We start from the raw sequence: 15,190 nt of genomic DNA, 5'->3' as shown, positions 1-15,190 counted from the left end.
CTGCTTGGGTGCATACACCATCATTCTTAGAGAAGGACAGTTGGTTACTGGTGGAGGAGCATTTACAATAGATTACTGAGGAATTCAAAGTCCTGCAAAGATTCCAAGTGTGGAGTATCTTTAAGCATGAATCAGATTACATCTAATCATTAAACCAATCAGAATGACGGAAGCTTACTCCACCAAGGCTGACAACTTGTCTAAGACTCTGTGGTTATCCTGAATTTAGCCACCATGCTTTCACTACAGGACTATAGGAGAACTACTGGATGCAAGTTTACTGAAGAATAGTCATTAAAACATACAATAAGAATACTTGTGCTCTAAATTCATCAAGTATACAGAACTGTTACCCTTTCATACACTGGAGGGATTTACTTTAGAAAGTGGACAATCACATTGTTTTAACATAAAACAGTGACTTCAGCAGCTCAGCTGTAATACCAGGAGCTTCACCCAATGATTTACCATCACCAAACACAGGTGTCATCGTGTTGCAAGGTTACAGGGGAAGCAGTGAAATCATGTGATAACTCAAACTTCCTGTGTTAATGCACTTCACTTCGTAAAGTTGAATCGAGTTTAAAGTCGCCATTCCAGAGCGAGAATCAAAAATAAAAAGGATAAAAAGCAGATATTTCCACTTCGCTGGCTGTACATAGAGGTCCCGGCCCTCGTACACCATCTGGGTATGGAACACATAGAAACTGAACAAACCAACTGCAGCAGGGACCTGGCTCCTGTACATCAGCTGTATCTGTAACACTCTCCTGAGCAGCTACAAATCAAAAGGCAGAATACAAGCCTATATCTACAGAGTGCAGTAATCAGCTCCTATAAATCACATGTATCAGTAACAGGCAAGCATATGCCTCCTGTACATCAGCTGTACCTGTACTGCCTGGTGCCTAGATCCTGCACCAAGGACACTGCATCCAGACAGCACTCCTCCTCCCCCCATTCCCAGCCCCGTCTCCCCACTACCACCCCTCAATCCCCAGCCCTCTATCCCCTTTACTCCATCTGCTCCTCTTTCTCTCTCTCTCCATTACCCTGCTGTTCAGGCTGGCTTCCAGCCTCGCTCTCCGGACCCATTCTCTTCCCTTTCGGCCCGCTGTTGATTCACAACGAAATCTGGCGCCAAATCCTCCGGAACTAAAAGTGAATGAAATTGCTGGGTCGGAAGAACGTCACGCAGCAGCGCGCGCGAATAGGGAGAGTGCATAATAGAGCGCGGCCATGTTTGATCAAGTCACTCTGCAATTTCTGCCTGTCTTTTATGAATGAGAGAAGGGACAGACAGGAGAGAGGGAAGTTCCTCCTGAACTGATGGACTGGCAATAACAAGAACAGTCAAATAAACAATCAGCTACGACTACACAGGTTAAAATATAGGATAAATATAAGTAATAGTAGCGGTATGAAAAAATTACAAAATTGAAAATCTCCAAATTCTGGTTTAACTGCCAAATCATTTTGTGTCATGTATGTGTTCTGCCCAAAGGCAGGCAATTGGCTAATTGTCTGCTGATGCTTTATCCTGAGCTGCTTTCTTGCCAGTGTTTTTGTCAGTGGTGGTCTGCCATTGTGGTAGGTCCCATAACTACTTGAGCCAGAACAGGAATTGATCAAACCTGTGCTGTTGGTGTTATTCCAAACTACACATTAGCCACCTAGAAGCCAAGTTAATTGACCCCCAGTATCTTCTAAATATGCCTTTAAAAAAGATTTACATTTAAACAGTGCACCCACAGACAGCAATGTGATAATAACCAGATAATCTATTTTTAGTGATGGGGATTGAGGGATAAAAATTGCCCAGGACACCAGGGCTAAATCCCCTGCTCTTCTTCAAAATAATGCCTGGGATCTTTTTACTGTGTGTCCACCCAAAAGTATGTCCACCTAGGAGGCCTGACAGGGCCTCAATTTAACATCTCATTCAAAAGACAGCATCTCCAACAGCACAGCACACCCTCAGTACTGCACTGGAGGATCAACCTTGATTTTTATGCTCAAGTTCTGAAGAGGGACTTAAACCCACACCATCTACCTCAGAGACGAGAGTGATACAATCTGAGCATCAGCTAACACCCACAATAGGAAGTCCAGATGATATTTGGCAAATGACAGGCAATTGAAGGAACCGTCCATTGTTGTTGAAAACTGCAACAAGGCTCCATTCAATTTTATAAAAGCAAAAAACTGCGGATGCTGGAAATCCGAAACAAAAACAAAAATACCTGGAAAAACTCAGCAGGTCTGATAGCATTCGAGTCCGTTTGACTCTTCACCATTCAATTTTAGTTACTTTCCATGGTGTTTTTACATTAAAAAATGAGCGAAAGAGAAGAGAACAGAAGAAAAAGTAATTAGCATTTATTCAATTTAGCACTTTTCACATCCTTAAGATATCACAAAGTGCTTCACAGCTAAGTAACTGCTTTTATAGGCATTATTTCAGATAAATAGACAGCAATGTTCGTTCTGTACAATCAGGTCCCATTTACAGCTGTGATCTGGTTTTGTTACAATGGTTGGGAGTGAATTGTTGGCCAGGTCAACTAGAGAATTTCCAGCGCCTTTTTTAAAATTGGGAGCAGGAGTAAGCCACTCGGCCCCTCAAGCCTGCTCTGCCATTCAATAAGATCATGGTTGATCTGAATGTAACCTCAACCCCACATTCCCGCCTACCCCTGATAATTTTTCACCACCTTGTTAATCAAGAATCTATCTAGCTCTACCTTAAAAATATTCAAAGATTCTGGTTCCACTGCCTTTTAAGGAAGAGAGTTCCAAAGACTCACTACCCTCTGAGAGAAAAAAATTCTCCTCATCTGTGTCTTAAATGAGCGACCCTTATTTTTAAACAGTGATCCCTCGTTCTAGATTTTCCCACAAGAGGAAACATCCTCTCCATATCCACCCTGTCAAGGCCCCTCAGGATCTTAAAGGTTTCAATTAAGTCACCTCTTACTCTTCTAAATTCCAGTGGATACAAGCGTAACCTGTCCAGCCTTTCCTCATATGAGAACCCGCCCATTCCTGGTATTAGTCTAGTAAACCTTCTCTGAACTGCTTCTAACGCGTTTACATCTTTCTTTAAATGAGATCAGTACTGTACACAATACTGTGGACAATAATGTGGGCAAATGTGAAAATGTTAATTTTAGCAGGAAGAATAAAAAAGCTTATTATCTAAATGGTCAGAGATTGCAGAGCTCTGAGATTCAGAGGGATCTGGGTGTCCTAGTGCATGAATCACAAAAGGTTAATAAGCAGGTAATTAGGAAAGCTAGTAGAATCTTATAATTTATTGTGAGGGGAATTGATTACAAAAGTAGGGAGGTCTCACCAATGCTCTGTACAACTGAAGCATAACCTCCCTACTTTTGTAATCAATTCCCCTCACAATAAATTATAAGATTCTACTAGCTTTCCTAATTACCTTCTTATTAACCTTTTGTGATTCATGCACTAGGACACCCAGATCCCTCTGAATCTCAGAGCTCTGCAATCTCTGACCATTTAGATAATAAGCTTTTTTATTCTTCCTGCTAAAATTAACATTTTCACATTTGCCCACATTATACTCCCTTTGCCAGACCTTTAACCATTCACTTAACCTATCTATGTCACTTTGTAGTCTCCTTATGTCCTCTTCACAATTTACTTTCCTACCTATCTTTGTGTTGTCAGCAAATTTAGCAAAGATTCCTTCGGTCCCTTCATCCAAGTCATTTATATAGTTGTAAAAAGTTGAGGCCCCAGCACTGATTCCTGTGGCACATCACTTGTCACATCCTGCCAAGCATAAAAAACCATTTATGCCAGCTCTCTGCTTCCTGTTAGCTAGCCAATCTTCTATCCATACCAATATGTTACCCCATATATCATGAGTTTTTATTTCCTGCAATAACCTTTGATGTGGCACTTTATCAAATACCTTCTGGAAATTTAAGTACAGTACATCCACCGCTTTACCCACAGCACATGTGACTCTTTCAAAGAACTCCAATAAATTGGTTAACCATGATTTCCCTTTTACAAAACCATGTTGACTCTGGCTGATTGCCTTGAATTTTTTTAAGTGTCCTGCTATAACATCTTTAATAATAGCTTCTAACATTTTCCTTATGACAGATGTTAGGCTAACTGGCCTGTATTTTCCTGCTTTCTGTCTCCCTCCCTTTTTGAATTACAGAGTTATATTTGTTATTTTCCGATCTAATGGAACCTTCCCCAAATCTAGGGAATTTTGGAAAATTAAAACCAGTGCATCAACTATCTCACTAGCCACTTCTTTCAAGACCTTAGGGTGAAGTCCATCCAGACCTGGAGAACTTTGGCTTACCAGGAACAGGTGGACAGGCAGGTGGGACCTCAGTATAGTGTCTCATCTGAAAGACAACACCCCTGACAATACAGCACCTCTTTAGTACCGCACTGCAGTGTTAACCCAGGTTATGTGCTCAAGTCCAGGAATAGTAGTTGAATCCATGCTGCTTCTTCAAATCATCCTGCAAAATATTTGCTCACTTACATAGTGGACCCTACCCATCAGCCTATCTTGAGGCAATAAGTCAAAATCTTGGGCCAGACTGGCTTACTGCTCATTCTCACTGAGGCCACTTCAGCCAGCTTCACATTCTATAACACTCCCCACCACAACTACCATGATAGTGGCATGGTCATCATCTCAGGATCCCACCCTGGCCCTCGACTCCTTTCCCACAGTTGAATACCTTACTCTTTAATACTTGTTTCATTTCCTTTAAGCAAGCACCTCAGTACAGTGATTTAAAACTCTGTCAATTTGATAACCTCTACCCAACTAATGCAACTGAAATTAAAATTGATTTTTTCTTAATACAATTGCCAGCTGAACTAAATGTTTATCTTATAAGCTCATTATGAATTGCTTGTCTTCTATAAAATAAGGGGTTAATTTTAATGGCCTTGCAATTCATTAGAAAAATGTATGGAGGTCTATTGTACCAGGTCCCTGATCCAATTCCTTTGACTCCATTGACTCGAGGAAGAACATTGCACCCCAGTGAAGTGTTAAAATTAAAATTGAATGCAAAATAAGGCCAAGTGATGTCATCTTGACCTGTGACCTTTTCAGGCACTTTTTCTGCTTGTTGTAGGTGAGTTGCTGTCTGTCTCCATTTAAAGTGGGTGCTGAGGGTCTAAGAAGAGTAACATTGTAACTGACTGTCAATGATGTGAATATTGTTTTTCAAATTTATGCGGTTTGAAGCAACATATCAAATTTTGCTGTGACGGTTCTTCTCCCCAGAAACACTGTCATATTCATGAAGTTCAACTTCCTGAACAGAATGATGGAAATTTCCTGTTTCTCTAAATTTCTCCATTTGGGTTATTGAGGAAGAAGCGGAGAACAACATTTTAGATTTCAAGGAGGTGAGGCATCACTGGATGAATCGAGCATCTATGCACCTGTATCCTCTAGGAAGAATTTATAATCCCAAGAGTTCCTTATACATATTTTGTGTATATCAGGCACAGTGCAAGCTTCCTTATAGCCTAATAGGTAAAGAGGCTTTTCAGTGAAACACTAAGGTGGTCCCTGTCCTTTCTGGGTTAGTTAATCTTAACTGTAGAAGCAGTTGAGCCTTAAAGATTCATCTCAGCATCTTTGGCAAGGGAAAAGAAAAAATACCCGGAATCTGCAAACTTAATTCTTATCCAGTAACATTTGTAGGTATGGACAAATATGTATACATCAAAATGGGCTAACATATGAAGAATGGCCATTTAATGAGAATTGAGGGTGGGATGGGGATGTGACATCTGTGGAGTTCATCTTAGATTTGAACGACAATTTTAATTTTTTTTTTCTCTTCTTCTCTCTCCTAGTGATGCGATATTGCCCCAAGTGTGCTCCAAGCCCTAACTGATTTTTCTAATTGAAACAAATCAACTTTTTTTTTCCTTACAGATTCAGGTTGAGGTTTTTCTTGTGTTCACTAATGTTAACAAGAACGGTGGCATTGGTATAAAGCAAGAAAGCAAAGAAAATGTACAATATTGCTGTACACAATATCACAAAAGATAACACCAGGCCCTGTATCAGTTAGCTCCATATTGGGCTACTTTTCTGTCCCAGAATGATTTTGTTGTTATTTTGAAAGTTAAATAATTAAGAAAATGTGAGGAAAGTATTTCAAGGTATTTTACTACAATGAAGGGTGTAAACAGCAGTTCCTGCAGAATAATCTTATTACTGAACTCTAATGTTCACTAAAGGGAAAGGAACCTGCAATCCTGCCCAATCTCATCTACATGTGACTCCAGTCCTACAGTGCATGATTGAATCATAGCTCAGGACTCTTAGGGGTGAGCAATAAATGTATCCTTTCCACTGTTGCCCTAATCCCTGGAACAAATTTTAAATTAATTAAAGGATTTCATTCACAATATCACCAAACCCTCTGCAGAAATGTATCTCTTGAGTTCCTTTGTTTCCTATTTTCTCCTTTATTACTCCAGTTTTCCTCTTACGATGTCTTCAGGAATGGCAGGATAAGACAATCCCATTTCTCCTTAAACACCATATATATAAGTTCCTGTTTCTTTTGTTTTCTTAATTGTCCCATTACCAGCCCCATTAACCTTGCAACATCAATCCCTTTTCATCATTTAATCTCCCCTGCCTGCTAACCTCTCACAGACCTGAGCTCAAAAGCAAAAAAACTGCCCATGCTAGAAATCTGAAAAAAAAATTCAAGAAATACTCAGCAGATCTGGCAGCATCTGCGGAGAGAGAAACAGAGTTAATGTTTCAGCTTGATAACCTTTCCGTTTTGATAAAAGGACATCAACCTGAAACATTGGGCTCGATTTTACTGCCAGGTGAGCCACGCCCAACCCTGCACCGCTCCCCCCACCCACCCACCACCCCACCCCCCCCCCCACCCCCACACCCCCCACACCCCACCCCCAGCCCCCACACAAACATAACATACAGCGTGATGTTGTCGGGTCGCCAATATGACGTTATTAGGCCAGTCTCAGAGAACACAGAAGGCAAGCGGGTGCCAAAATCAGAAGATGGCCCACCATTTTGAAATTACCATTTAGCACTTTTGAGCTTGTTAAAGGGACATTTGCACACAATTTTTTGTTGCTTGCGGCATTTTTCAAGTACGGACAGGAAAAAAGTTTGGGAGCAATTACAGCAGGTATGACGAGGCGGCACAAGGGCAGAAGAAAAGGCCTGTCACCGGGACCATGGCTGTATGTAGCAGTGGATTTTGCTGCTGAAGGTGACAGCGTCTATATGAATTCATTTTGAGTTCATTGATTTTCTTTGACTTTTTTGAGCCTTCCATAAGAAATATAGACAGATTCAGAGAGCAGGAGCCTTTAAGTTTGTAAGCATGACTGACTTTCTGTTCGCGGAATTACCCCTCTGCCACATGATATCCTAGCCTAGACTCCAAGGGCAGGATAGTCCCAGATTTGTACCAGGTGCAGTAGCAGGCGGGAAAAAGAACATTTTGCCAGCCAGCCACAATGGTGCTTTTTGTGCCGTATCGTCCAATTCCCAGCCTGTCCTGCCTCGTTAATAATGCATTCCTAGAAAACACATTGGATCGCTGGCAAGGCAGTCTCTGATTCACCCACCCCGCCGTCACCTCAGGCCAGCAGTAATCCGGGCGCCATATTTAAAGGGCGCCCCTGCATAGAGCTAGCTCTCTACAAGGGGTCGGAAGCTGCTGCAAAGTCATGGCTGCCAAAGGGAGGAAACATGCTACCCCTGAATTTAGCAACGTCTTTCTCGGGCGCATACTGGACACTGTGAAGTCCTTTAGCCTGCTCCGGGCGAGGACCAGCAAAAAAGTTCACCAATCCAGCATGGGAGGCGGTGGCAGCAGTGGTCAGCGCCAACACCCTTCAAAAGTGGACAGCTACCCAGTGCCGAAAGAGGATGAATGATCTCCTCCATTCCACCAGGGTAAATCACTCTTCTCATCACTCTCCACTCACACACTCACAAATCCATCACACATCCACAGGAGCCTCACTCGCTGCCAGTTCAAGGGACATCCTCATCCATTCTCTCACAGACACCTTCAACTGCCCTGAGGATCGTAACCTCATCCCATACATGGCACCACTCACCACCCACATATGCCAGGCATCCTTCTCATCTGGCCTGGCAGGTGTCCTGCTTATACTCTCTCAACCTGTCTTCATGCGTGATAAGCTAGCACACAGCAAAAAGGAGAGGTCGCAGACTGGTGAAGGAATGCACGACATCAAGGTCCTCACAGACTTTGAAAACAGAGCCACACAGCTGGCTGGCGATGATCTGGACCGTTCCTGTGCTGACAGTGAGGTCGGCTGTGCTCTACCAAGTAAGGATCCAGCAATGCAACAACCAAGCTGTGAGTGACTTCCCCTGTTCCATAGTCCCCTACCATGCACTAATTATCTCTCCTTGCTTTCACAGACATATCTGGGAAGCAGCCATGGGGGTCCACAAGCCAGGCTCTCAACTCAAGCCCTGAAGGCACCCCTGAAGAAAAACCTGATGACACTATCATCGAAGACCCATCACAGCGCTCACCCACACCCTCCACCAGCGTAGAGACACACACCTCGGTAGGACTTAGTACTGGAGTAGACTCAGGGTCATAATCTGGTGAGCATATCACACTGTCTGATCCACATCAGATGCTGGCAGGGCCTTCTTAGGTTTCTGGCACTGAGAGGACTGCTGGAGACCAGAAATCTGCTGAGTCCGAGCCAGATAACAAGCCTCTGGACTCGGTCATACCTCAGCTGCTGGAGCTGCAAAGGCAAGCTCGGGAATATCAGGAAGGGATGTCCACTGCATTCCTCAGATTGCAAGGCATGATGGAGGAGTCCCTCCGCCTTCAGTCTGAGGTGATAGCGCCGGCATGCCAATGCACCAAGGTCAACACTGGTAGGATGGCAGCCGCCATGTAGACCTTGGCCCAGGACACCGGTCTTGCACTGCTGCGTGGGCTAAACTCGATCATTGACGCCAAGTTGACCTCCAACAGTGTGTATGCGAGAGGGGTGTGGAGCAGCTCAATCTCACTATAGCTTCCCCTTCTCCTCGAGGAGTCAACCAGGGGCCCTCGGGCACCCATAGGGAGGAGGATCAGCAGTTGCACACCCCAGGGCCATCCACCCAGGTGACTCTGGGAGTGTCCGGCCCATTCGAATCCCTTCTTCCTGTGACCCCAGCAGCTCCAGCTCCACAGGCTGAGGAGAGTGCCACTGCTATACAGCAGGACCCCGAAAGCAGGCTGGGGCCTTCCAGTCTCAGCCCTCCAGAGGATGCCCACCAAAGTCATCACAGACAGGGCATAGCAGTCAGCAGGCTGCCTCCACCTCCGCTGTGGATGTCGGGGGAGCACCAAGACATAGAGGCAGGGTTAGGAAAGTGAAGAAGATGTAGTTGCACAGCCTTAGCACGGGCATTAATCACTTGTACATAATGTTTACTATTGTAAATAAACTCCCAAGAATGTCTCCTTGCCTAGGACTCCTTGTTATGAGAAACAGTGTTCGTGTCACTCAGATGTAAAACCTTGGTTCTTGCACAAAATAAAGGTCTCAGTCCAGGACCTCTTCCCTGTGCAGTGTGTAACCTTCAGATCAAAGTGATGGTCCGCCTTAACATTCACTGGATACATTACTGATGCCTGTACCTCGATGGTGCTTGTCATTGCTGCCAGAATGTCGTGGGCAGTCATCACAGAGTTCCGTCATTCTCTCTGTGTGCTCTCAGCACCTTTAAGGTGGGGCTGGCCCCTATCTTTTCAGAATCTGTGACCAATGATGCTGTGCTCCTGAAGGGGTCAGGTGCTGAAGGCTGACAAAGGATCAGATGCATTTAAAGTTTCACAGCTGCGTCTCTATGTTATGACCCTGATCACAGAGCGCAAGCGAGCTGCCCTCAGCCTGACAGGAGTCAGGCTATGTGAAGATCTATGGAGTGCCCTCACTGCATGTTGTAATCATTTTCCTGGAATCTAGCAATTATTAGGGCCTTAGCTGCATCTCCATGACATGAACCTGAGCCCAGAAGGTATATGCGCTGCCATTAGCCACACAGGGGTCAAACATTCACAGATTTAAGGTGAGGATGTCAGGACTGTCCTCACTGCATCTTGTCATCATCTTCCATGAATCTTGTGGCTATGTGGGCCTCCCGAGCGTGCCTGCCTCGTCTGGCCAGTGCAACAGCCTCATCGCCAGCATCCTCGCCTTCAAGGACCTCACCACTGTCATCCCCTTTGACATCCTCCTCATTGGAGGAGACATGCAGCCCTTTCATCTCCTCCTCAGCCAGATTCTCCCCCCATTTCAGTGCCAGATTGTATAGCATGTAGCAAGTCACAATGATGCATGACACCCTCTGGGGAGTGTATTGCAGTGCTCCACCGAACTTTGTCGAGGCACCAGAACTTCATTTTCAAAATGCCTATCATTTGCACCACCAAAGTCCGGGTTGCGGCATGAGCCTTATTATAGCGTCGCTCTGCTGCAGTCTGAGGCCGCTGCACAGGCGTAATCAGCCTCATTCTCTGTGGATAGCCCTCATCCCCGAGGAACCATCCCTGCAGCCTCTGTGGACCCTGGAAGACATCAGGGATCTGAGACCTGCTAAGAATGTAGAAGTCGTGGACAATCCCTGGGAACCGTGCGTAGACCCGTAGGATGCGCTTGTGGTGGTTGCACACTAGCTGAGCACTCAGCGAGTGGAAACTCTTGCGGTTAATGTAGTTGACAGCTTGTTGCCACGGAAATCTAAGTGCCACCTGAGCGCAGTTGATGGCACCCTGTACCTGTGGAAAACCTGAGATCTGCGCAAATCCCAGCACTCCTTCCTGGGTTTCCTGATCCCGGGTGAAATGCACAAAGCTCTGTGTCTTTGCGAATGTGGCGTCTGCGACCTTCTGAATACACTTGTGCGTGGAGGCTTGTGAGATCCTGTACAGGTCCCATTTGGAGCCCTGGAAGGAGCCACTGGCATAAAAATTGAGCGCTGCAGTCACTTTCATGGCCACTGGCAGTGGATGCCCTCCATGTCCCCGTGATACCAAATCCTGCTGCAGGTGGCATATATGGCCAACCAGTTCCCTGGACATGTGCAGTATTCGGTGAAGCTGGCTCTCAGCCATCTGCAGGAATGACAAGTGCCGTCTATGGACCCTGAGTCTATCGCGGTGCCACGAGCGACGGTTCTCCGGAAGTGGATGTTCAGCTGTGTGCGCATCAGGCCCTGCTACCCCTTCATCTTGAGGGAGGCGCTCCTCCCTTTGCCAAGCCAGGCACCTCTGCCGCTCTCTTCTTCTTCTCTGTGTGCCATGAGGCATTCCGCTAAATCACCAGGCTCCATAATCCTGATGTTCTCCTCCTGCAGGATCAAAAACAAAGACGTGTGGATTAGCATATGTGTCCTAAGAATCTCTCTTGGTTAAGTCTGAAGGCCCCTTCATACATGCAGGAGAGTGCTGGCCACCACTTGGATGGCCAGTGTGTAGTGCACTCATTGGCTGCCAGAAACCACACCCACCTCCGCCCCATTCCACTTGACCGATTGGCAGCAGTTTCAGCCACTGGACTTCATGCTGTGCTCTCAGCTCAGACACCGGCATTCTCCTAACCTGCAATACAAGGCTATGCTGTTAGCTTGAACCATAATGGATACTGGTCCAAACCTTAATAGAGACATTGCAAGGGGCTATGAGCGTCTCCACCAGTGGCTGTGCAATGGCCGCCTTTCACAAGGAGATTCTACGACTTGCCCAGTCGGCCAATTGTTCTGCAGCCCCCGAAAATGCAAATTAATTTGCAGTCTGTGCCTGAGGGGTGAAAAGTTCTGGAGAATTTGGTGGCACTTTCATGCCCTTGCATTGTGTGAGTGGGCAGAAAAGCTTCAGAGGCCCGACTCCAAGCAAGTTAATGGAGCTGCTGCTGAACGGTCCCAGCTGTAGAAGAATGCTCGCTTCTGACAATCTTTTTCAAGTGCATGGTTGGCACCCCACCCCCCACCCCAGCATGTGCTTGTGTACTTCCTTCTGTCTGTGCTGCCTTGCCCCCTGCCTATCCCCAGCCTGACCCGCACTGCAGCCCTTGCCCTAGCACCCTACTGAAAGCCAGTCGGGAAAATGTGACTTGCCTGTGCACCCCGCCCCAAACCGAATGCGTGGCGCCTCTTCCTTGATGCCCCTCCTTCCATAAGTTCCCTGGCGGGAGCAGGAACCTGGAGTATTCACCACTGATAAGCAGGATGGGCCGTTATGCACAATCATGCTCTCCCCACTAATTAATTATGCATGTGTGGGGTTTGCGACACATCCTGTGGCGGAGTGGACAGGAAGTCGCGCAGCCTGCTGTCATGTCCGGGTGCCATATTTAAAAGGCAGTGATTCAGTGTGCTGGAATTTCAGGGCACTAGATGGCTTTGAGAAGGCACCAAGCACCGGTCCCATGCATCAGTGATGCCTCCCTGGAGGTTCTCCCCTGGGCCATGGAGGCCAAGAGAGACATCCTCTTTCCCAGGGATGGGAGCGGGAGGCCCACTCGACTCACCACAGCAGCCTGGGAGGAGGCCACCTGGGTGGTCAATGCCAGAGGGGTGCAGACGAGGACTGCCCTCCAGCGCAGGAAACGGATGAATGAATTAATCCCACCGCCAGGGTAAGTGAACCTTCTACTCTCTAGACGCACCTCACCATTTTTCTGAATCGGGCATGGGATGTGGGCATCAATGGCAAGGACAGCGCCTTTGTTGCCCATCCTTAAAAGCACTTGAGAAGGTGCTGGAGTGCTGCCTCATTGCCCCACTGCAGTCCATGTGCTCTGTTGGTAGGGAGGCAACTGCGATTAATGACCCAGTCACACTGAAGGCGCAGCCATTGTGGGGGTGACGGGGGGGTGGTGTTGGAGTAGAGTGCAACTTGCAGGTCCTGCTGTTCCCATGCCTCTGCTGCCCTTATCCTTCTAGCTGCTGGAGCTTGTGGGTGTGGAAGAGGCTGCTGAGGTAGCCTTGGGGACTAGCAGCAGTGCATCTTTCACACAGCCCACACAGCTGCCACTATGGATTGGTGGTGGAGGAAGTGAATATTGAGGGTGCTGGATGGGGTGCCAATCAAGTGGCCTGCTTTGTCCTGAATGGTGTCCAGCTTCCTGAGTGCTAGTGTAGCTATACCTATCCAGGAAAGTGGACAGTGTTCCCTCAAACCCCTCACTTGTGCCTTGTGACTTTGGGGAGTCAGAAGGTCACATATTAGCCACATAATTAGCAGCAACCTGCTCCTGCATCAGAAGTGCAGACAATCCAACTAGCTAACTTTATGCAGGAGAAGATAGCTCACAACAGGTGAGAGAGGGAGAAGATGAGAGGGGGCATGCCCGAGATCTTGTCCCTCACACAACATGAACAGCGGGCTGCTGAGCTGGCAGGGGAGGATTGTGACTGCTCCTGTGCCAAGGGCAAGGTCAGCCTCCCAAGCATCCAGCGAGGAAACGTTCTTAATCTCTGCCAATTGGAACCTGAGGGTGATGCTGTGTGCAATGTAGGAGGCAGCCTAGGCAGTCACTCATTCTCTATTCTCTTCATTCCAGGTGCCAGTAGGAAGAGTGGGAGGCCAGTCCCCGCTTCAGAAGTAAGCACCAGCCCCCAAGAGAGCTGATGATGGGCACTTCTTCACACCTGTAGAGCCATCACAGCACTCACCTGCACCCTCCACCAGCCCAAAGACACATACCTCCGTGGGTGATATATCTAGGTTAGGCTCAGGCTCACACTGTGGTGGTCACTGCACAGACATGTGTCCACAGCAGGAGGAGGCAGTGAAAGCCAAGGTCTCTGGCACTTGGAGGACTACTGGAGAAGAGGCCCCTGTTAAGTCAGAGTCGAATGATGAACCTCTGGAAGCGGTCATGGAAAAGATGCTGGATCAGCAAGACACAGGGGAACATGGGTAGGGGTGTCAGGGGCCCTCAATAGAGTGGCACGAGAGACAGAGGAGTGTGTCCATGTGCTCTTTGATGTTGTGATTCCAGCATGTGAGTGCATGGAGGTCTCCATGGGGAGGATGGCAGACGCCATGGAGACCCTGGTCCAGCAGAATGCAGAGTTTCTGCCGGATCTGTGCTCTGACCTGAATTCCATCGGTCTGCTGGTGTTTTAATTAGCATGCATGACATGCAAATTTGGTCCCTGACAAGCTTCAGTGGGAAAGGTGACCCGCCATGACAGTCAGGACCGCAAGTTCCCGAAGTCACTTCTCGCCGTCAGGAAACTGATTATTTTCATCCTGGCATATTCTCCGCCCTCACCCGCCATGAGGCCCGCCACAGTTGGGAAGGGAAAATTCCACCCAGGGATTCCAACTCTGATTGGAAATTTTGGACCATTATTTTTTATCATTCTTAGCTTAACACTTATGGAGCAATAAGCGTATACAGAATTCTTTTTTTTAATTCTTTCATGGGATGTGGGTGTCGCTGGCTGGGCCAGCATTTATTGCCCATCCCTAATTACCATTGAGAAGGTGTGGTGAGCTGCCTTCTTGAACCGCTGCAGCTCATGTGGTGTAGGTACACCCACAGTGCTGTTAGGGAGGGAGTTCCAGGATTTTGACCCACCGACAGTGAAGGAACAGAGATATATTTCCAAGCCAGGATGATGTGTGGCTTGGAGGGGAACTTGCAGGTGGTGGTATCCCCATGTGTCCTCTGCCCTTGCCCTTCTAGGTGGTAGAGGTCACAGGTTTGGAAGGTGCTGTGGAAGGAGCCTTGGTGAGTTGCTGCAGTTTCTCTTGTAGATGGTACACACTGCTGCTACTGTGCATCAGTGGTGGAGGGTGTGGATGTTGAAGGTGATGGATGGGGTGCAAACTATTCCCACAAATTACTTCTGCATTGTCCCATCCTGAAACATTGCATATAAATCCTGTTTCCAGTCAAGTTATAAACTAAAAAAACTTTCCTATTTTAATCTTGCTTGTGTTTCTATTCAATCATTCTTATTCCATCACACTTTGCCAATACCTCCTCTTCAGTATAATCACATTTAAACAACAAGGAGTTTGTTTTTGTGTTTTCGCCTCTTAACACTCATTCACCCTAAAGGTTCCATTGGTAAGCATAGAATATTTTGCCAACTATTCCC

The 15,190-nt window shown here is 46.8% G+C and overlaps 1 protein-coding gene across 1 annotated transcript in view; it reads right to left on the bottom strand.

The window, feature by feature from the left end:
- The window catches only part of pola1 (polymerase (DNA directed), alpha 1), a 253,947-nt gene extending 252,789 nt beyond the window's left edge, over positions 1–1,158 (bottom strand). The window contains exon 1 of the mRNA XM_078559832.1: positions 1,053–1,158. Coding sequence (XP_078415958.1) covers positions 1,053–1,095 — 43 coding nt within the window. The 5' untranslated portion in view covers positions 1,096–1,158. The remainder of the gene's footprint in view (positions 1–1,052) is intronic.
- Between the last annotated feature and the right edge of the window lie 14,032 nt (positions 1,159–15,190).

Source organism: Cetorhinus maximus, chromosome 16 (assembly GCF_964194155.1).
Source record: "Cetorhinus maximus chromosome 16, sCetMax3.hap1.1, whole genome shotgun sequence".
NCBI classification, from domain to species: domain Eukaryota; kingdom Metazoa; phylum Chordata; class Chondrichthyes; order Lamniformes; family Cetorhinidae; genus Cetorhinus; species Cetorhinus maximus.
This window is presented reverse-complemented; position numbering and strand designations above follow the sequence as displayed.